Genomic DNA, 23,240 nt, shown 5'->3' on the forward strand with positions numbered 1-23,240 from the left:
CCGTACCCCCTTAGGAACTTGCTATTTAAGTGAAAACTAACACTAATTCTGAATTAGTCATTTCTTTATTCACATTTGTATAGGTTTCCACATATGAGGTTAGCTGTCAGTCTAAAACTTTACCTTCTTTAATGTGGTACTCAGAACTTAGAATTTTTTTCCTCCACAAGATTAGCTTCGACAGAAATAAAATGGTCTTTCTTTGATCTCACTAAAATATGAGAAAATCATCTGATCTAGAATAACAATTATTTTCATGCAAAATTCATTTGCAGGCAAGCCCTTGGAAAATTAACGTAAACGTCCCCTGATTCGGGCTCTTCTTCTCTCCTGGAGGCCAGGCAGATTCTACACTGGCTTGTCTGGGTCTCTTTCCCATACATAGAGAAGGCCCTACGGCTTCCTCCATGGGCGGAAAGGACTTTGGTTCAAGACTGTGATGGCCCACATTCAAGAAACTCAGGTCGTCACAGTGGCCTGAATTATACAGAATTGATACAGTTCTTTGGGGACCTTTTAAATGGTGTGTGTTCGTAGGATGAAACCAGAAGCCACCTGTTATTATTTCTTCACTTTGGAGATGAAGTAGAACAGGATTTGCCTGATCCGTTTGGTCACCCAAACCTCCCTTGCATTGGGCGTCTGCATGGAAGTCTGGAGAAAATAGATTAGAAGGCCATGATATAAAGAATGTGGAGAGTCAAAGAAGTCCAAGTACCAGGTGGGGGAATGAAACCTGCCCCTCTATCAGAAAGTCCATCTTGACGATAAAAAGTGTTCTGGGGACGGATGGTGGTGATGGTTGCCCAACAGTGTGATGTCCTTAATGCCGCTGAAGTGTACATTTGAAGGTGGTTAAGGGGCACCTGGGTGGCTCAGTCAGTTAAGCGTCTTGACTTTGGCTCAGGTCATGATCTTGGGGCTCTTGAGCTCAAATCCCGCGTTGGGCTCTGTGCTGACAGCTCGGAGCCTGGAGCCTGCGTCGGATTCTGTGTCTCCCCCTCTCTCTGCCCCCCCCCCCCCACTGCTTGCGCTCTGTCTCTTAAAGATGAATAAACGTTAAAAAAAATTTTTTTAAAGATGGTTAAAATGGTAAATTTTGCCACAATAAGAAAGTACATCTTGCCACAATAAGAAAGCCAGTCTTGTACTACTATGCATATGACCCCTCAGTATGGACACATATGGCCAAAATTTAAGAGAAATATATTCTTAAGTCAGAAAGGGACAAGGGCGTATGTTTGCATTTTTGCTATAATCTTCTCATCATTAAAACATGTGAGGTTAGAAAGACATTAAATGTTGGCATCATATAGGAAATTCACCTCCAGGTTCTTGTTCGCATTTAAAAGTGGTGCTAATTTATATGCAGTTCCCTCTAATTCATGTGTTATTCATTATACAACTGAATTAAAAATAAAACAAAACTGGAAACACCCCATACCTCCTCTCAAATTCTTGACTCAATGCCTTCCGCAAATGTGGCAATTATTTAAAGGTCTTTACTTTTTACTTTCTTTGTACTGGGATGCCCCTTTTCCACAATTTGGTCTTGCCCCATCCTGCCCTGCCCCCAACACAAGGTTAAGGATAAACATAATTGATTAGTATGTCACAGAGCTTTGGGCTGCTAATCCCTGGGAAAAAGTTCTTCCTTTCAATCCTGGACTGGTGTGGAAATCATAACACTGAGCAAGGAGATGCCAGGTGAGTGGTAAGGTACAAACGCCGGGTAGGCGCCTGGACAACTCAACTGGAACCAAAGTCTAGAACAGACATGCCATGAGTATCAGTCACAGTGACCTGCTACAGGCTGTCACTGTAGCTGCCTACGAACACAAAGGGTAGGGTCCATTTTCTCATGGTGACAGTAATGTATCATGGGAAGAACTTTCAATGGGGTCAGTTAAATGACAGGAGTTATGCAAAACCATAGACACTTCCAAGCAGGAACGTGCTAGAAAGATCAATGAAGAACTCCCGTTTAAAACAAAAAGAAGGACTCTTGTTTCGTGTGGCTATCAGGGTGACACAAAGCCCCTTGGTCTGAGCTAATTGCTTTCCAACTCTTCTACCAAGAAACTAACTGAGAGCAGGCACAGCACAGTGTGCATTAGACGTCCGGCTTGAGTAGTACACACAAGTGATTATCCCCAGTACAAAAGATCTGGATGTTGTTTTCATCTCCACAGCAATTAATTTTATTTCTACTAGCACAGCAGTATGAACATAGGAGAAAACATTAGCATCAAAAACATTAAGTCGCTCTTAGAAAGGATTTGTAACTTTGAAGTAGCAGACCATTAGGCAAGATTTTAAAAGCTATTTTGTATTTATTGAAGTTCAAAACAGCCTAGCAAAGTACCTTCAAAATAAAGATGACCAAAATAAACTAGAAAAGTATTTCCAAAATAATGACCAAAAATTCGTTAGCTCGAGCGTATTAGTTGTCAGTTGCTGCTCTAACCTAACACATTACCATAAACTTAGTGACTTAACACAAGCGTATTATCTTACAGTTCTGCAGGTTAGAGATCCGACACGGGTTCCGTCCCTCTGGGCTAAAATCAAGGTGTGGGCAGGGCCACGTTCCTTTCTGGGGGCCTTGGGGAAGACTCTGTTCTCTTCCCTTTTCACCTTCAGAGACCACCCACATTCCATGGGTCATGGCTCCTTCCTCCATCTTCAGAGCCAGAAATAATGCGTCTGTCTCTCTCTCTCTCTCTCTGTTCTGTTATTTTACATTTTCCTCTGATCCTGACCCTCTCCCAATTCCTCTCCTCCCCTCTTAAGGACCCTTGGGATTACACTGGGCCCACCTGGAGAACCCAGAACAACCTCCTAGGTCAGATTAGTACCTTCATCCCACCCGCAATCTTCTTCTTCTTTGCCATCTAACCCAACATATTTCCAGGTCCTGGGGATTTGGACACAGGCATGGTGATCGGGGGTGGCATTATTTTACCTACCACACGTTAAATACACAGGTAAATACACATTAGATACACCACAGTTAGTATTTTGTAATAGTTCAATAGTTGTCATTCAGTTACCTTAATCTACAGAATTAATCTTTTTTATCATAAAACATATTCAACTGGCCAGATGCAACAGTAACAAAAAAGTGTAAAGTGATATAAAACAAATTGTACAAGATTACAAAGTAGTGATGATTTGTGTGTGTGTTCATATATGTATATACAAAACTATACAATGTATATACATGTGTATGCGTCTGTGTGTGTGTGTGTGTGTGTGTGTGTATACACATACCCCATACACACAGTTTTACAGTTAATTAAGTGGTTCTAGAAAATCAATATACCATAAAGATTCCTGGGAAAGTAATGCTTATAAAATAAGGCCACGTTTATAAAGATCTCAAATCAAAGACAAGGTTCCTAATGAGAACATCCAGGTTACAGACAAATTCGTTCCTGGTTAGTCCTTTCCCCTTCTCCTCTCGCTTTTTTTCGTGTTGTACTGCCCAGATTTCCTTTCCCGGTGCCCTTAAAGGCCTGTGGCATGTGAAATGACTAGAGCCCGTGTGAACAAGGTCAAACCACCAAACACAAATAGGCCGGTTTGGAGGAAGTCACTGGAAAACAAAAGCATGCCATCCGTGCACCTCTGTGTCCAGGGCACCTGCAGCTCCGGAGAAGAAGGTCCCACCCCTCTCAATGGTCGCAACACCAGCTTTGGTTCTCCACCTGGACTTTGCTTGAACGTGTGACCGCTGTGAACGGCGAGGGCCGGTGCCCAGCCCACGCCAGACTTAAAAGACAGGAATGTGGTAGTGGCGGTCATTCTCCGTCAGCAGGGAGATCTCGGGCCACTCCCTGAACGGCAAGTCTGGGTAGCAGACCTCAAAGTCTCTGGAGTTAAACTTGAACAGTCTGAACACTTTTATCTTTATTTCAAGGGAGTGTCCAAGAATAAACATATCGATCTGGAGAAGAGACGAGAGAGAGGTCACAAACACACATTTCCAATTTCCCGCCCCCACCAGGGGAGGGAGCGTGTTCTCCTGAAGCTTAGGAAGCAGTGCCCTTGCTTAGGAACCAGACCCACACACGAACCACCGAAAGGCCGGCGTCAGGAACAAATGCCCACGATGCGGAAGGCAGGGGACAAGCAGAGGAACATCTCTGTAGACCAGCAGGAAGTTACAGGGGGAAAAAAAAAAAACAATAAAAAGTAAAGGATGCTCACAGTTAAAATCACACTGTTTTGCAACTAGTTTTAGATAAATGTTTGTAAAAAAAATGGCAGGTAATTTTGCACACCGCCTAAGAGAGCAAAGCAAAACAAAAGAAAACTTCTTTTCTATGGGAATGAAAAAGTCTTATCTGGATTTTAAAGTTTTTAATAACTTCTTTTTTTTTTTAACTTAAAGTTGATTTATTAGTTTTAATCACCTCTACACCCAACATGGGACTTCAACTCACGACCCGGAGATCAAGAGTCGGATGCTCTTCCGACTGAGCCAGCCGGGTGCCCCTAGGATTTTTCCAATAGTGTCTATTTATCTGCACTAAGGAACCAAATGCTTTCCCAAACATTATCTCCTTCTCCGGCTGGACTTTCTCTCGGTTAAACTCTGCTGTGGGAGAACTGCCACCATCTGAGACGCAGAGTGAAAGCTCAGAAGGGCCCCCAGCACTGCTCAGTGGCCACGGGGCTTGACAGACACACGGCACACTGCACGGAGCAGTGAGGCTTTTACCCTTCTTTTCCTCCTTTCAGGGGCAACGACATCAAGCCACTGCTTCGCCGCAGGTGGGTTTATCACCTGAAAGTAAACTCCACACACCTGTGTGTTTAGGCACTGCCATGGGGTCCTGAACACATTCTTCTGCCCCAATTACCTGCTCCAGTCCACATGTGTCGCCCACAGAATTCAGGTGGTTCATCATGAAGCTCAAAGGGTCAGAGGATGTTTCCCGGGAAAACAGGAGCCGAAAAAGACTGGGAATGACTTTCTGAGTCTTCATTTGCTCATAAACTTCAGTGACTTGATAGAGCATGATGAACTTTAGAGCTTCGTAAAGTTTATATTCCAGAATGGCATCAGAAAAGAGGATGTTGCACATACTTCCTCTCTTGTGATAATCTTTAATTCCACTAAATTCAGTCCACTGGAAACACAGACGTGAGAGTGAGATTTACAGGGTGGAGGTGAATACCGACAGCATGGCATAGTTTTAAAGTCCATATAAAAATAAACCAGAGATTAATAGAGGGGACCTTTAACTTTTCATTTTTGACCCTGATTTAAAAAAATTTTTTTTTCAACGTTTATTTATTTTTGGGACAGAGAGAGACAGAGCATGAACGGGCGAGGGGCAGAGAGAGAGGGAGACACAGAATCGGAAACAGGCTCCAGGCTCTGAGCCATCAGCCCAGAGCCCGACGCGGGGCTCGAAGTCACGGACCGCGAGATCGTGACCTGGCTGAAGTCGGACGCTTAACCAACTGCGCCACCCAGGCGTCCCTGACCCTGATTTTTTTTAAAAAAATTTTAATGTTTATTTATTTCCGAGAGAGAGAGTGAGAGAGAGCGTGAGCGGGGGAAGGCCGGAGAGAGAGGGAGACACAGAATCCAAAGCAGGCTCCAGGCTCCGAGCTGTCGTAGGGCTCGAACTCACAAACCACGAGATCATGAGCTGAAGTCGGACGTTCAACCGACTGAGCCACCAGGCGCCCCTGACCCCGATTTTTTTAACCACAAGTATATATTACTTTTATAATAACAAACTAGCTTAAATATTTCTTTCAAAAAAGCACCACCGATTAGGTAAAAAAACAAGCAAGTCAGTTTCCTAAGACAGCTTAATACAGCTGGGTCGCACGGCAGATATTCCAGAGACGAACAGTAATAACTAGTATTCTTTCCCACTCACCATGTGCCAAGCACGGTTTAAAGCCACATGTATTAACTTATTCAATCCTCACAATAACAGTACAAGGGACACAATATTCACATATCGGTTTTACTCATCAAAAAACCACAGCACAGAAATTTTACGGTGTTTACCGGGGAGGGTTCATTTCAACAATTCCAAATCTGTGTCTATTAAAAGGCAGGAAAACTCTTAGTTCAAATGACAGCGTCTGTGGTGTCCCCAGGTTATTAATGGGGCACATTCCAGAAGTGCATTTCTGAATGCCCTGTCTGGACCTTGCACCACATCTCTCTGGGGAAAACGAAGGTACGGGACTGTTAAGGTTTCCTGGCCAGCCCACAAAGGCCTCCTGAACCCATAAGGGGCCTAATGATCACGCACAACGTTGCTCTCGTTGGTTACTTGGGAGGAGAAAGAACAGGAAAGCCCATCGTCAGCTCCTAGAAGAGGCGCTCCTGCCCACAGGTCCTCCCCGCGAGGCATCGGGTGACAGGCCTGACAGAGAAGAGTCACTCACTGCACCCGGTGTGTGCTTTCATTCCTCGTCTTTTCTTCCCCCAGACACTCACCTGCGTTTTCAATAATTCCACACATTTACGTAACTTTCCAAACACATTGGAACCTGTATACTTCTCAGGACCAAAACTGTATTGCTGGATCCAATTACAACCTTGTGAAAAGAGCAGTTTTTCAGGAAGCTTGAAAAGGAAGGAGATGCCAACCGTGATTAGTACCTCGACGTTTATGACATTACAACCTAGAATATGTCACGGCACACGATCTTATCTCACTCAGGAATCTCCACTTAAAAAGACTAAGCAGAAACATAGAGTTTCTTCTTTTAGATTTGTGGATTAAGGGATTTGGATCATATTCTTTCCCTCTTTTTTTTTTTTTTTTTTTTTGAGAGAGAGAGAGCACAAGCAGGAGAGGGGGCAGAGAGGGAGAGAACCTTTTCCTTTTTTAATGTTTCCTTATTTATTTTTGAGAGAGTGAGAGGCAGAGACAGAGCACGAGTGGGGGAGGGGGCAGAGGGAGAGAGAGAGAGAATCTTAAGCAGGCTCCATGCTCAGCGTGGAGCCCGACTTGGGGCTTGATCCCACAAACCACGAGACCATGACCTGAGCCGAAACCAAGAGTTGGACACTTGACCCACTGGGCCACCCAGGCACCCCACAGAGAGAGGCAGAATCTTAAGTGGGCTCCACACCTAGCATGGAGCCCAACGCGGGGCTCACAACTCACAACTGTGAGATCAGATCACGACCTGAGCCAACATTCAAGAGTTGGATGCTTAACCGACTGAGCAGCCCAGGTGCCCCTGGATCATATTCTTTTTTTTTTTTTTAATGTTTATTTAAAAAAAAATTTTTTTTCAACATGTATTTATTTTTGGGACAGAGAGAGACAGAGCATGAATGGGGGAGGGGCAGAGAGAGAGGGAGACACAGAATCGGAAACAGGCTCCAGGCTCTGAGCCATCAGCCCAGAGCCCGACGCGGGGCTCGAACTCACAGACCGCGAGATCGTGACCTGGCTGAAGTCGGATGCTTAACCGACTGCACCACCCAGGCGCCCCTTAATGTTTACTTTTGAGAGAGAGAGAGAGACAAAGTACAAGAAGAGGGGGAGAGAGAGAGAGAGAGAGAGAGAGAGAGAGAGAGAGAGAAAGGGAGACACAGAATCCAAAGCAGGATCCAGGCTCCAAGCTGTCAGCACAGAGCCTGATGCAGGACTTGAACCCACAAACTGTGAAATCATCACCTGAGCTGAAGTCAGACGCTTAACCGACTGAGCCACCCAGGCACCCCGTGGATCATATTCTTAATTTACAATTTCACAGCTGATGAAAACCTACATGAAGATTTTGTCTATGAAACCATCTTTCTGCATAAAACACTTCCCAAACTGCCTAGGTATATCCGTTTAGAAATTATGTTTACCCTAACAACGCTAGAATACCATGGCATATCGCGGAGCATATGGATTTTAGAATAAGGCACTTGGGGGTCCAAACCTCACTCTGTCACTCACCAGCCAAGAGACTGCTCAACCAGTGCAGATTATTTACCCTCTGAGCCTCATCCTCTACCATAAATCAAGGACAAGATATCCATTTTACAGGACTCCGGCTGGGACTAAGTAAGACCACAGAATTTGTAAGACTCTGATCCAGTGAAGGGATCTAACCCATACCCCACCCGGCTGAGCCTGGGGAACCCCGGGGTGTGGCCGTATTCTCTGTCCTCGGCAGCTGGCCGCGGGGCTGGCACACTGCACACACTTGACGAGTGCTTCCTAGATAAAATGAAACTAATAAAAGCAACTCTCAAGAAAGAAATGGGAAGGAAATAGACCATGTGCAGCTACATATATGCATATACTTTATATACGCCTATTTCTTTGTGCTTCTGCCCTTAAATGTACATCCTAGGTTGAACTTCCTGCATTCAAAATAAAAATTCAGGTTGTTCATCAAGAATGTACTGCCTCAGGGCACCTCAGTGGCTCAGTTGGTTGAGCGTCCGACTCTCAGTTTCAGTTCAGGTCACGATCCCAGGGTTGTGGGATCAAGCCCTGCATCGGGCTCCATGCTGAGTGTAGAGCCTGCTTACGATATTCTCTTTCTCTCCCTCTCTGCCCCTCTCCCCTAGTCATGCTCGCTCTCTCTCTCTCTCTCTCTCTCTCCCTAAAAAGTAAAAAAATAAATAAAGAATAAAAATAAATAAAATAAAATAAAATAAAATAAAATAAAATAAAATAAAATAAAGAATATACTGCCTTATACCATTAAAATGAAAAAAAAAACCAACAAGGCACAGACTGGGAGAAAATATTTGCAAATCACATATCTGATAAAGCACTTGTGTTCAGAATATATAAAGAAATCTCAAAATCCAATCAATAATAAAATAAGAAGGGGCAAAAGATTTGAACAGACACTTCTGTAAAAAGATAATAATGGATGGCCAATAAGCACATGGAAAGATGTTCATCCCTCCTGACTAGCGGAATGCCAACTAAAAGCACAGTGACGCCAGCGCACATCTATCAGAATGGCTAAAAAACCCAAAAAACAAAAAACCCCAAATCTGACAATCCTGGTTAGAACTGGGAACAACTGGAACTCTTACACGCTACCGGTGGAAATACAAAATGGCTGCACCACACGGGAGATCAGTTTGGTAGGTTCTTATGAACTCGGACCTACACCTACCACATGAGCCAACAATCTCTCTCCCAGGCATTCGCCCAAAAGGAATGAAAACTTCCATTCATACAAAATCTTGTATGGGATTGTCAAAAACTAGAGATAATCCAGATGTCCTTCAACTGAAGAACGGATAAACAAACTATGTCATACTTACATCAAGGAATATCACTCAACAGTAAAAAGGAATGAACTACAAACTCACAGAATGCGGATGAATTGAAATGCATTTTTTAAAAAAGTTTTTCAATGTTTTATTTTTGAGAGACAGAGAGAGAGTACGAGCAGGGGAAGGAACAGAGAGAGACAGACAGACAGACAGAATCCAAAGCAGGCTCCAGGCTCAGAGCTGTTAGCACAGAGCCCGACGCGAGGCTTGAACTCGTGAACCACGAGATCATGACCTGAGCCGAAGTCGGACGCTTAACTGACTGAGCCACCCAGGCACCCCTGAATTGCAATGCATTTTGCTAAGCGAGAGAAGTCAGATGCAAAAGACTACACACTGGATAGTTCCATTGATATGACATTCTGGAAAAGGTAAAACCATAGCGTCTTAAGACCAATCAGCGATGGCCCTGGGCTGGGGTGAGGAAGGGCTGACTACAAAGGAACAGTGGAGAATCTCTGGAGCGCTCTATGCGTTTGTTAAACCTCAAATAACCGTAGAGTAAAAAAGTGAGTTTCAGTAGACCACCTTGCTTCCGAAGAATGGATGCCCTTCTCGAGCAAAGATGGTGGCATCCAAAGCAAACACAACTGAGCATGGCGGCCTTTCTGAGATGGAGGGGGCCACAGGGGCCTTCGAAGGCTCCTTCAACCTCGGGACGCACAAAGCCGCCCACTGAAGACCCAGCCATCTGCGCTACAGTTCTTGTCAACGCAACGTTCCCCGCCCCCCACCCCCCCCCGCCCCGTTTCCAGCGGACATACCTTCACAATGTCTTTTTCTTTCATCCACGATGGAAAGGAGAGGCCCTGGCTGAATATCTGAAACAACACTGACCTCAGTGCGTCATAGTTGTCTCTCTTTACTTGTCGGACACATTTGATGTGATGCCTCCAAAACAGCTCCTCATAAGCCTGTCCACACAAAAACAGAAAGTTCGTTTTCAAACCCTCTGGATAAGGGAATAGAGAGAGTGAATTCACTGTATTGTCAGCGAGGCATTACCCCCAAAGAAAGGGGGCAACAGAGACAATAACAATTATAAATTATGAATGCGACCACATGTCACTATTTTATTCTGAGAGCAGGGGAGGTGAGCAGGGGAGGGACAGAGAGAGAGGGAAAGAGAGAATCCCAAGCAGGCTCCGCACTACCAGCACATAGCCCAATGCGGGGCTCGAATCTATGAACGAGGGGACCATGACCTGAGCCGAGATCAAAAGTCAGAGGCTTAACCGACTGAGCCACCCGGGTACCCCATGAGGACATGTCATTTCAAAGGGACACTTGTGGGGCACCTGGCGGTTCGGTAGGTTAAGCATCCAACTTTGGCTCAGATCATGATCTCATGGTTCATGGGTTTAAGCCCCACGTTGGGCTCTGTGCTGACAGCCTGGAGCCTGAAGTCTCCTTCGGATTCTGTATCTTCCCCCTCTCTCTCTCTCTCTCTCTTAAAAATAAACATTAAAAATTCTTTAAATAAAAATAAAAAAAAATAAAAGGACATTTGTGTGTATTCAGTCTGTGTCATGCTTTTTCAACTGACACCTTCCTGGAAGCCCAGGAGCAAAAGAATGCCATTTAGGGGTGATGATGGCTATAATGTGACCAAAGGGAAAAGAAAATACTATATACGTTTAAGATCTCGCTAAAAATGACTTGAAACAAAAATTTCTTTTTTTTTTAATTTTTCAAAAATGTTTATTTATTACTGAGAAACAGAGACAGAGCACAAGCAGGGGAGGGGCAGAGAGAAGGGGACACACAGAATCGGGAGCAGGCTCCAGGCTCTGAGCTGTCAACACAGAGCCCAACGCGGGGCTCGAACTCACAAACCGCGAGATCATGACCGGAGCCAAAGTCGGACACTTAACTGACTGAGCCACCCAGGCGCCCCTTGAAATAAAAACTTCTCGTTGCTGACAAAGTTGGATAGCACTGCTGGGAAAAGTTACCAAGGTCAGTCCAATGGAAAATTCTAAAACTCCTCAGAATTTTACATCCAGGTGCCTAATCCCTGCAAAGACAGAAGTCCCCCCTGCTTGTCCAGAGAGCCCGTAGGCTTGGCGGGCAGAGCTGAAGAGTGCCACCCTCGAGTTTCCTGAAGTGACAGCCTACGGGACGCCATCGTCCACGCCCTCAGTAAAGCAGGGCGGAATGTTAGTTTCCTGATTTTTACACACAAATTCCCCATCGTCCGTGACCTGTATAAACTGACGCACCTTCCGCATCAGCTTGGCACGCGGCGTCTCTCCCTTCCATTCTCTCGCAGAGTAACTGAGGAGATCGACCTCCGCCTCCACGCTGAGGTTCCCTGGACCAAATCAGATAGGAAAGGTAGTGAATTTTCCCTTTTCCTCGCCCTTCTTGAACCCTCCCTGCACCTTAGAAATAAGAAAACATGAAAATACTTACTTTTGAACTTTCTCTGCAGATATCCAATCCACCTAAAAGGTAAAGGGAAAATAATATCAAAAATCTACTCTGGAAAGCAAGGGTCTATTGGTGAAACCGGAGGATAATACGACCACCTACCATTTCAGCCGGCGCCCTAAATAGGAGTGCATCCTCCTCACGTAGCAGAGGGCGGCCACCAGGAATGCTACCGCCAGCGTCACTGAGCCCCTGGCTACCTTCCACGCAGTATCCAAGGCTTGGCTGGTGACCAGCGTCCAGGAGTGAACCTGGTCACTTCCTGCAAAAATTTAATAATAGAAAAAAGACACGTCACAATTACCCAAATCTGCTTTAAGGGAGGGAAATATATCGCTCATTGTACCTGCCAAGTGTCTGTCATTGAGTACATGAACAGTTTTTAAGGCATTCAAAAATTCAATCTGAAAGTTAAAGAAACACCCAGTTCTCCTCTAATCAATGTCGTATGTAAGAATGTCTTTGTCCCACACAATTCACGAGGAATAATCATTGAGCATAGGCTTTGGAATCCCTCAGACCTGTTCAAAACCTGTGTCTCGACTACCCTGGCTGTGTGACTGTGAGAAAGCTCACTTCTCTACTCCCAATTGTCTTGACTGCAACACTGGGGAAAAATGCCGATCTCCCCGGAGAAAGAGGGAATGAAATTAATTAAGAATGCACCCTGTGTTGCATATCTGCTGAATCCGAGAATGGTTCCAGCAGGGAACCACACCAGAGTCCTCCAGTGATGCCACCACCATGTACATCTGCCCACTTGGGTTTGTTTTGTTTGTTTTTTAAGTAGAGAGAGAGCACAATTGGAGGAGGGGGCAGAGGGAGAGAGAGAGAATCTCCAGCAGGCTCCACGCTCAGCGCAGAGCCCAACGTGGGACTCAATCCCACAACCTCGGGATCATGACCTGAGCTGAAATCAGGAGTTGGTCACTCAATTGACAGAGTGACCCAGGTGCCCCGCCTTTTTTTTTTTTTTTTTTTAATTTTAGAGCCACTTGGATATTCTTAAAGCATTAGGAGCGATGACAGATGGCATCACCTTAACACACACAATGAGTGGTCCAAACCGCGGGCACACAGACATCATTTCCAGGGAGTGGATACCTCAGCAGAGCTGTGAGGTGGAGACAGATGTGCTGTGTGTGGTCCACACTGCAATTCCTGATTTGGCCAGAGAGCATGAACGGGCCTCAAGAGCTCCGACCGCATACTTGCAATATCTTACTATGTGCAGCACATTCCCAATTATATGATGCTTAAGCATGTAAAATGCCGAAGTACAAATGAGGAAGAGAACTTTTGAATAGTGGCCAAACCTCCTGGGGTTCATTGTGAAATCTTCCCCTCCCTGGCACAAGGTTTAGTAAAATTCCAGTGATTAACGGTAGTAAAAGCCTCAGCAATTCAGAATCTACAGTTTTAGCATTTTTTTTTTTAAAGTAGGCTCCACACCCAATGTGGGGCTTGAACTCCTGGCCCTGAGAGCAAGAGTCGCATGCCCCACCGACTGAGCCAGCCAGGTGCCCAAATTTTAGCATTTTTGATCATACCCATATTTGATGTACATTTAAACTCTCACAAGAATTTACTAGCAAATAAAGAAATTAAGTTACCAGTGAATGAACCTAGACATATTTGCAATTACTTAAAAGGGCATTTTCTTCTTTTTTATGGTAGTTATTATTTTTTAATATAATTTATTGTCAAATTGGCTAACATGCAGTGTGTACAGTGTGCTCTTTTTGGGGGGTAGATTCCCATGATTCCTCGTTTATCTTCAACACCCAGTGCTCATCCGAACAAGTGCCCTCCTCAATGCCCATCACCCCTTTGCCCCTCTCCCCCACCCCCCCCCCCATCAACCCTCAGTTTGTTCTCTGTATTTAAGAGTCTCTTATGGTTTGCCTCCCTCCCTCTCCGTTTGTAACCATTTTTCCCCTTCCCCTCCCCCATGGCCTTCTGTTAAGTTTCTCAAATTCCACATATGAGTGAAAACATATGATATCTGTCCTTCTCTGACTTATTTCACTCAGCGTAATACCCTCCAGTTCCATCCACGTTGCTGCAAATGGCAAGATTTCATTCTTTCTCATTGCCAAGTAGCATTCCATTGTATATATAAACCACATCTTCTTTATCCATTCATCAGTGGATGGATATTTAGGCTCTTTCCATAGTTTGCCTATTGTTGAAAGCGCTGCTGTAAACATTGAGATACATGTGCCCCTATGAATCAGCACTCTGTATCCTTTGGATAAATTCCTAGCAGTGCTATTGCTGGGTCGTAAGTTGTTCTACTTTTAATTTTTTGAGGAACCTCCACACTGTTTTCCAGAGCAGCGGCACCAGTTTGCACTCCCACCAACAGTGCAAGAGGGTTCCCATTTCTCCACATCCTTGCCAGCATCTGTTGTTTCCTGAGTTGTTCACTTTAGCCACTCTGACTAGTGTGAGGTGATATCTCAGTGTGGCTTTGATTTGTATTTCCCTGATGATGAATGACGTTGAGCATCTTTTCATGTGTCTGTTGGCCATCTATCCAAAGATGTCTTCTTTGGAAAAGTGTCTATTCATGTCTTTTGTCCATTTCTTCACTGGATTATTTGTTTTTTTGGGTGTTGAGTTTGGTAACTTCTTTATAGATTTTGGATACTAACCCTTTATCTGATATGTCATTTGCAAATATCTTTTCCATTCCATTGGTTGCCTTTTAGTTTTGTTGATTGTTTCCTTTGCAGTGCAGAAGCTTTTTATCTTGATGAGGTCTCAATAGTTCATTTTTGCTTTTAATTCCCTTGCCTTTGGAGACGTGTCAAGCAAGAAATTGCTGTGGCTGAGGTCAAAGAGGTTGTTGCCTGTTTTCTCCTCTAGGGTTTTGATGGTTTCCTGTCTCACATTTAGGTCTTTCATCCATCTTGAGTTTGTTTTTGTGTATGATGTAAGAAAGTGGTCTATTTTCATTCTTCTGCATGTTGCTGTCCAGTTCTCCCAGCACCATTTGCTAAAGAGACTATCTTTTTTTTCCATTGGATACTCTTTCCTGCTTTGTCAAAGATTAGTTGGCCATACATTTGTGGGTCCAATTCTGGGTTCTCTATTCTAGTCCACTGGTCTATGTGTCTGTTTTGTGCCAATACCATACGGTCTTGATGATTACAACTTTGTGGTAGAGGCTAAAGTCTGGGATTGTGATGCCTACTGCTTTGGTTTTCTTTTTCAACATTACTTTGCCCATTGGGGGTCTTTGTGGTTCCATACACATTTTAGGATTGTTTGTTCTAGCTCTGAGAAGAATGCTGGTACAATTTTGATTGGGATTACATTGAATGTGTAGATTGCTTTGGGTAGTATCGACGTTTTAACAATATTTATTCTTCCAATTCATGAGCACGGAATGTTTTCCCATTTCTTTGTGTCTTCTTCAATTTTCTTCCAATTCATGAGCACGGAATGTTTTCCCATTTCTTTGTGTCTTCTTCAATTTTCTTCCAATTCATGAGCACGGAATGTTTTCCCATTTCTTTGTGTCTTCTTCTATTTCCTTCATAAGCTTTCTATAGTTTTCAGCATACAGATCTTTTACATCTTTGGTAGGTTTATTCGTAGGTATTTTATGGTTCTTGGTACAATTGTAAATGGGATCGATTTCTTGATTTCTCTTTCTGTCGCTTCATTGTCGGTGTATAGAAATGCAACTGATTTCTGTACATTGCCTTTGTATCCTGCGACTTTGTTGAATTCATGTTATCAGTTTTAGCAGATTTTAGTGGAGTCTTTTGGGTTTTCCAGGTAGAGTACCATGTCATCTGCAAAAAGTAAAAGTCTGACTACTTCTTTGACAATTTCGATGCCTTTTATTTCATTTTGTTGTTTGATTGCTGATGCTAGGACTTCCAACACTATGCTAAACAACAGCGGTGAAATGGACATCCCTGTCGTGTTCCTGATCTCAGGGGGAAAGTTCTCAGTTTAAAAGAACATTTTCAAAAACAGGTACTCATCTGTTTAGAACAATTAGTTAGCTGTTCACTATACATTTACTCCTGCCTAGATATTTAGTAAAACTTTGTGTGAGTTGTTTAAAAATGTAAAGCTAATAAATAAAAAAGTCAATAAAAAAATATAAAAAAATGTAAAAAAATGTAAAGCTATACTGCCTTTACATCTACAATTTAGATTTTTATTAATTCAGTGATTTCTCAACTGTGAAAAATTCTCACATGTGTAAATAATTTTAGTAAGTCCTTAAATTCAGGAAAAACTAGAACTTTGTCTACGCGATACATAATTTCTTTTAACGTATTTATAAACTTTTCCTAGAAAAATGAATATTACACATGATTTTAGTTTGTTTTTTCTCTTCATACACATTAGATATCTTTTCATTTAACTACACATAGATCTACATTATTCTTTTTAAAGAATGCATAATATTTTAGTATACATATAGACCATCACATGGGGTGCCTGAGTGGCTCTGTTGGTTAAGTGTCCAACTCTTAATTTTGGCTCAGATCATGATCTCACGGTTCATGGGATCGAGCCCTGCATTGGGCTCTGTACTGATAGCATGGAGCATGCTTGGGATTCTCCCTCTCCCTCTTTCTCTCTCTATTCTTCCCCCACTCTCTCAAAAAAAAAAAAAAAAAAAAAGACAATCATATATGTAACATAATCATTGCCTTACCAATAAACCATTTGGATTATTTCCCATTTTTCACTCTTACAAACACTGCTGAGAAAGACATTATCTTCCAATAGGCCTTATGGACTCATGGTAGCTTTTAGGATAATTTCAAAAAGAGGAAACTTTGGATCAAGGGGTGTGTACATTTTTAGTTTTGACAGATATTGCCAAAGCACCCTCCAAAACAAACCATCAACTAACACCCCCTTATGTGTATAAGCGTCCCTGTGTCCCTAAACACCAGTTCCAGTCGTGATTTCTCACAGCCTTCCACATTTCTGTAGGAACACATTCACATTTCTTCTTCCGGGAAGAGCCTTTTAGAGCATTTGCCCATTTCCCACTGGGTGGCGCTCGTGTTTGTGTGGACTCAGAGGGCCTGCGGTCACTGAGGTGGGGTCTGGCTGCCGCGCCCTCCATGGGGCAACACTGCTCTCATCTGTCACAGACTCTAACCAACCCACTGTAGTCTCAGGGTTACTTCCAGGCCTTTTGGGGCCCTTGATTTGAGACCCCCTAAGTCAGGGCCTTCTCCTGAGCATGAGGCCACTCCATAGCAGCTGCCCAGGGCTTCCACGGGACCCACTACAGATTGTGGCTCTCCTCACTCCTACACACACACAACACACTTCCTTAGCCTAATGCCCTCATCCTTGAAATTAAGCCCTGCCTCCAACCCAGAAAAGGGATATGATCAACTTATTAGAAAAAAACACGTGAGGGCTCAGTACGCCTTTTCCGTGCAAACCTAGACTACAAACTTAAACTCCTGGCTTCCCCCTGCCTAAGTGGCACAGTTTTTGGTCAAGTGACTCAAACCAAAGAAGGACCAGGGTGCATGAACATGGCGGCTGGTGTGGGTGCCAGGGAGCGACCCGGAGGAGGGAACCCGTAAGTCCCGTGTAAGCGGCTGTAGCTCACACAGCCCTGAGGGGTTTGTACAATATATGAAAATATTATAAGGAGTGGGGCTTCTTCATCTAAGGAGAGGAAGTGCAATGTTTTAGTAGGAAAAAGTATGGCTCCATTGATAATTAAAATAGCTATAGTTCGAGTTTCGCTATAAGCCAGAGCCCCTTATGGGCTTTCCAGGCGTTCTCTTGGGTCACCTGGGTGGCTCAGTCCATTAAGCGTCCAACTCTTGGTTTAGGCTCAGGTCATGATCTCATGATTCGTGAGTCCGAGCCCCGTGTCAGGCTCTGAGCTGACAGCAGAGAGCCTGCTTGGGATTCTCTCTCCCTCTCTCTGCACACCGCCCCCTCACCCCACGCCCCGCACATGTGCGCTTTCTCTCGCTCTCACTCTCTCTCAACATAAATAAATAAACTTAAAAAAAAATAAAATAATTCTCTCATTTGCTCCTGCAAACACTGCCCCACCCCCATCCCGGCCCTGCTCCTACACTGGTGACTTCTTGGGCTTCTGTTTCTCCACCTGGGGATCGAAACACAATGCAACAGTGCCTGGAACACAGGAAGTGCCATGCTGGCCCTCCTGATCCTTCCTGCAGAGTCACATGGTAGGGGAAGGCGGGCATGGGCAGAGTGGTTTCTGCCTCTGGAGTGGCTGGTTGTAAGGGTGGGTGGAAATGTTAGGGAAGCGCTGAGCAAGCCGTCTGGCAAAGCCTGAGTCCCTAGTCTGTGTTGATCATTATTTTTATTGCTACTACTGTAACCACCCTTATTCTGCAGATGAGGATGCGAGGGAGAGAGAGATTAAATATGTAAGCGGTAAAGCTGGAATCCCAAGACAGGGCAATGCGGTGCCAACACTGAGTGCCTTATCACTTGGCTGTCCTGCCTGTGAACTGTGCAGCTGAGTAAGTCTTCAAATTAACTTTGCTGCAGCAAGTGGAATTAAGACTCTTTAAAAAGAGAATTAAAATCAATTTTTCCCGCGCGTGTCAACAACTGGTTTACAACTCAAAAGCAACAGCCACAGGCAAGAATACCACGAATGAGGTGCCTTGCAAAATACGATCACAAACACGACTTGGATGATCTCATGAGTCAAATCTCATCTCCCCAAATACAGCTGAGGGGGGATTAAAGTCTCTCATGGCAGGATCTTCACGGGGGAATCCCCCGTCCGCCAGCCCAGGGAGAGAATTCAGGGAGGATTCAGCCCTGGCCCAGCCTCTCCTCCCCTGCCCAAGAGGACCCGGGCTTGGGTGAGGCTTTACCCTGACAAACAGGAAGGAGGGCAAGGCCCCACCAGTGATCTGGTCATTGAACACGATACAGAGAGGAAGGAGGACGAGGACCTCCCAGAAACAAGGGATGGGGGCAGGTTTTGGTGATGAAGAATCTCCAGGAAGCGAAGAGGAGAGGAAGAGAAGAGAAGCACCGTCAGAATTATGGGTTTGGCCCTTTCAGGTTCGTCAAGAGACAAAAAACCCCCAGTGTCTTTTCAGGACTTTTGGAATGGACAACCCGGGTGGTGGCTGAAATGAGGCCGCCATGCATTTCTGTCCTATTGGAAAGTGGATTAATTAGGCCTCACACATCCCCCCAATCTTCAGCACGAAGACACGCGAGCGACCCCAACCCATACTGTGGGAAGAAGTCATACTTAAGTAGCTAAGATATCCTGGAGTAACTGCACCAGAGCCTCCTGAAGTCAACAACGCGGCTATCTGAACGTAAAATGTGATCTGCCATCACTCAAACTATATATGGCAGATGAGACCACTGACTAGAACTGAAAAGAGGAAAAAAAAAAAAAAAGCCACCTTTTTGTGGTAAAATTCTACTTAGAGTTTTTTCCATTCTCTAAAATGTACCAAAGCCGAAATAATTCAAACATTAAAACAGGAAACCAAAAAGAAAAAAAGAAAAAGAAAAAGAAAAAGAGCCCTGAAAACAAAACCAAAACTCACTGAAGAGCCGGAAACAGAGTGATTATGCACACGGCAGCTCCCCCCGGGAGCCCTGGGCTCCTTCTCGTGGAAACTCCTCAGTGTCTCCTTCGCCCTAGAAACTTCCAGTGACTTCCTGGGCCCAGGCAGCCCATCCATTCCTGCCTCTACTTGTCTCCCAATCTTACTCATGGTACAGCAGTCCATGGCGCCTTCTCCCCGCACACGTCCACACAGCCAACCGCATCTGGCTGTTGACTTTCTCCTGAAGCAGATCAGGGGCTACCCAGTGGGCCACAGAAGGGGGAGATTAGGCCTGAGCCAAAAGACCTAAAAGGCGATTTAACTTAGAAATTTGAGAGCACAGGGAGCGAAGAAATATGTGTATTAATGTCATCTTGTTAAAAACAACATTCAAGGTAAAAGATACTAATGTAATTTCATGACTTCAACAGCCCCTCCATGTGCATCAATAGCATGTTATGGTTATTTAGCAGGAGGTAGGGGAGAGAGCGCCCGAGAGAGACTGCCGGATCAGGGAGCAGAGGGGAGCCTGGGGCGGGGGTGGAGGGGGGAGCCCCAGGACAGCTCCCACTCTCTGTCGCCAGAGGAGTGAAGGGGAGGGGCGTCCCACCCAGGGACAGAGGGAGCGACACAGACATTTCAGAGGCGTTGGTAAACTTTTCACACTTTTCTGAGCTGAGTTGTGGAACACCACCCGCTCTGAAAAAGTGAAGGTGGCTTCGGGGTTATCCTAACCAAAGGTTAGTACTGCAGAGAGGCGTGATCAGAAACCCCATGGTGCCATGGACCCAGGAGGATCAGGGAAGGCCTTCCTTTCTCCTGCTAGCCCTTCCCTGGTTATACTTCCTTCCCCTAAACCCTCACCCCGGGCTGGCAGGTAGTGAAAGTCACATGCTCTGTCCTGAAGGAGCTCATGGTCAGGTGGCACAATGCCCTCCCATCAGGAAAGGCTCCTGGTCGGCTCGTCCAGGCCCACGGAGCCCCGACCCGCACACCCCACGGTCAGCACATCTGGAGGGGGGGGGGCGGCGCGTGTCTCACTGCAGGGACTCAGAATAACAGCAGGGCCTGTGAACTGGATGCAGACATGGCAGGCAGGCCTCCATCCCCAAGCGGGTCACTTCTCTCTGAGGTTAATTCTGAGAAACCAAGAGGCTGGGGAATAAAGCAACATAACGTACGTGAGTCCAAACAAATAAACTAAGCGGGACGTAAGCCCAAGGGTAAACACACAGAACAAATCCCGGGAGGTCGGCAAAGTGTCTCTGGAGCGTGGGGAGACCACGAGAGAGGTTTTACAAGTCAGCACAGCAGTGGAAAGGACTACGCTTAAGTGGTCTTGCTTCTTGAAAAATCACAGGCTAGCTCTTTGTTTTCAGTTACAGAGGAAATATTCAGAAAAAAATATCCTCTTAACAAGTGCGAGGTCAAAGGACTTTGTAAGCTTTTGTAAATTTCAGTATGAATTCTGCTCAACTAAGAAATGACAGTCTTCGACTCAGTAAAGAACTATAACCAAAAAGTGCAAGATCGGTATCACTGAGGAAGACAGCCACCAAGGGGGAAGGTTTTTATCTTGAAAGTCATGATCAGTGAGACATTCAGCTGTAGCCCTGTCATGCAACCCACTTAGGCTCGGAGCACAATCCCCACGGGACGGGGCATGTTTTTACCCAAGGCTCCTGTTAAACTGAGCGTCAGTAAATACAACAGGAAACTGCTCCTTGCCAAACACTAACGGGGCTCTGGTGTGTGTGTGCGTGTCTGTAACAATGTCATAGCTCAGAGTTTTTCCATTTACTAGGGCAAAGTTCAGGGGTGTTAATTGCAACCCATCACTTTAAAAGAGAAGTTAAATTTTCTAATCATGCGTAGGGGATTTTGAACCCTCCCAGCTATAAAAATACAAAAGCTGGAGGTGGGATAGGCTTCTGTGGACCAGCAAGTTGTAACTCCTCCTCTGGAGAAAAATCTCAGCACGCCAGGATCACTTGCTCCACCCAGACACTCTCCTTGGGCCTGATCTGGCGAAACAAGCCAGAGACTCTGTCTTCACTCTGCCACTTTCTAGCTGTAGGACCTCAGACAAACCACTGAGCTTCAAGGATCTCGAAACATCTCTCTAATGGAGAAGACCATAGTGATAACAGACGGTTAGATGAAAGCAAACGCCAGCCACGAAAGTGTGCTTGTAACCACAGAGGCACAGTGCAAATGGAAACTCTCCCACTGAGTCCCTGTGAGCCTCCACCTCTGGGGGTGGGAACTCACTTCCGTTGGTGGGAGACCATCTTCTTTTCGGGAATATTTCTCTCTTTATTGATCAAAGTCTATTGTTAGTCAATGAATATAGATTAAGCTCCTCCTGCAGGCAGAACACTGGGCCAAGAGCTGACGTTACAATTGCAAACAGAAGGCTGACCTCTCCTCGTGTGTCTGGGGCATGACCCGGGCAATGCTCCACAGAAACGTGGCTCCATCAGCAGAGGTACCACGGGTACCCGACCTAGTCCCACGTGAGCTAGAGCAGAGAGCCAGCGGGTACGGCAACAGTTCACAAGGCCAGGAAAGCAAGGGCCTTTAGACCCTTTAGAGATGCTGGTGTTACCTGAAAAGCAGGGAAAGTTCCTGAGCAAGAGGCTGGTGCGGTCAGACCTGTAACCACGCTTGAATCGTTATTGCTTGGAGTCATGAGGATCGTGTCAGGTGACTCTTCTATGCGACACCTTTAAGTCTTTCACAGAATCACAGAATGCTTTGGGAGAAGGCGCTGGAGTTCTACTTGTTCTCCAAGGCCTGATTCACACCAGTCCCTCTGCAGAGCAGTGTAGACAGAGTGCTGTCCCCACCCCCGCCCCTGGCCGCCGCACTCTGTCTACACTGCAGGTCAGTTAGGCATATTCGTGACTGTGTCCTCTGCTGGCCTGGAAACACCTCTGAGGTGAAAGCTGAATCTTAATTCGTGGACCTGGTCATCCGACGGCCTGTCGTGTGCACCCCTTCATCTCTGAGGTGGAGAAACTGAAGCCCAGAGAAAGCAAGTAGAAGTCTGAACTTGAACCAACAGGTTCTGACTCAAGGTCAGTGCCCTTTCAATTGACCTCATAACTGCCTTCCCGGGGCAATTCTCTCCCAAGAATTCAAAACAACTGTAGAAGGCAGCTATCATTTCCATTGTGCCTGCTTCTCGTTGTCTCAACCAGTCCTCGTATGACACGGGCTCGAAGGGGTCTCTTGGTCGTCCGGGCCACTCTCCTCCGAACCCATTCCACACTTAAAGGGAGACCACAGGACAGAACGCAATGTCCTGAGCGTGACCCCCCAGGAGACAATCCAAAAACATGACCACCCCTTCATGCTCGGTCAGGGGTCGGCCAGTTTTCTTGTATAGGGTCAGAGAGTATCTTAGGCTTGCCTGCCATCTGGTCTCTGTGTCAAGTACCCAAATGGGCCCTGACAGAAAAACAACCATTAGACAATACACAGTGAGGCTGTGTTCCAAGAAAACCGTATTTACAGACACCGAAATCCAAAGTTCATGTAAGTTTTACAGGTGAGGAAGTGGTATTCTTTTGAGTTTTTTTCCTTTCTGACCATTAAAAAAAAAAAAAAGTCAAAACCATTCTTAGCTCACAGGCCATATAAAAATGGAGCGGAACCAGATTCAGCCCATGGACTGTGCTTTGCCGAACCCTGTTCTAGACGACACACTCCAAATAATGCACCCAGCCTGAGATTGTATCAGTCAGTATTGTACAGCTGAGAAACAAAAAGCCCTCCACTCACAAGTAGCCCTCCATCAACTAAAAGCCCCGTTGCTGGAGTAAGTGTCCCCAGCCTTCGAAGGGGGAGGCAGGGATCTGCACTTTTATCCCACCGTCCTTCAGATTTCCAGCTGGAGGTGCTTTCCAGGAGCCCTGGCTCCGCCCTCTGCCCCAGCCTTCACTCACCTG

At 45.3% G+C, this 23,240-nt stretch overlaps 1 protein-coding gene across 3 annotated transcripts in view; it reads right to left on the bottom strand.

Annotated features, from left to right (window-relative positions):
- Positions 1 to 2,177: 2,177 nt before the first annotated feature.
- The window catches only part of OTULINL (OTU deubiquitinase with linear linkage specificity like), a 31,472-nt gene continuing 10,409 nt past the window's right edge, over positions 2,178 to 23,240 (bottom strand). Inside the window, exons 2-8 of one of the 3 annotated variants that reach the window (XM_045038704.1) lie at positions 11,822 to 11,981; positions 11,702 to 11,733; positions 11,509 to 11,600; positions 10,051 to 10,200; positions 6,476 to 6,604; positions 4,869 to 5,138; positions 2,178 to 3,949 (exon numbers count right to left, since the gene is read on the bottom strand). In XM_045038704.1, the coding sequence (XP_044894639.1) occupies positions 3,776 to 3,949; positions 4,869 to 5,138; positions 6,476 to 6,604; positions 10,051 to 10,200; positions 11,509 to 11,600; positions 11,702 to 11,733; positions 11,822 to 11,981 (1,007 nt within the window). In that variant the 3' untranslated portion in view covers positions 2,178 to 3,775. The other 2 variants (XM_045038705.1, XM_045038706.1) reach the window with 2 other exon arrangements.

The sequence above is a fragment of the Felis catus genome, chromosome A1, assembly GCF_018350175.1.
Source record: "Felis catus isolate Fca126 chromosome A1, F.catus_Fca126_mat1.0, whole genome shotgun sequence".
Classification (NCBI taxonomy): domain Eukaryota; kingdom Metazoa; phylum Chordata; class Mammalia; order Carnivora; family Felidae; genus Felis; species Felis catus.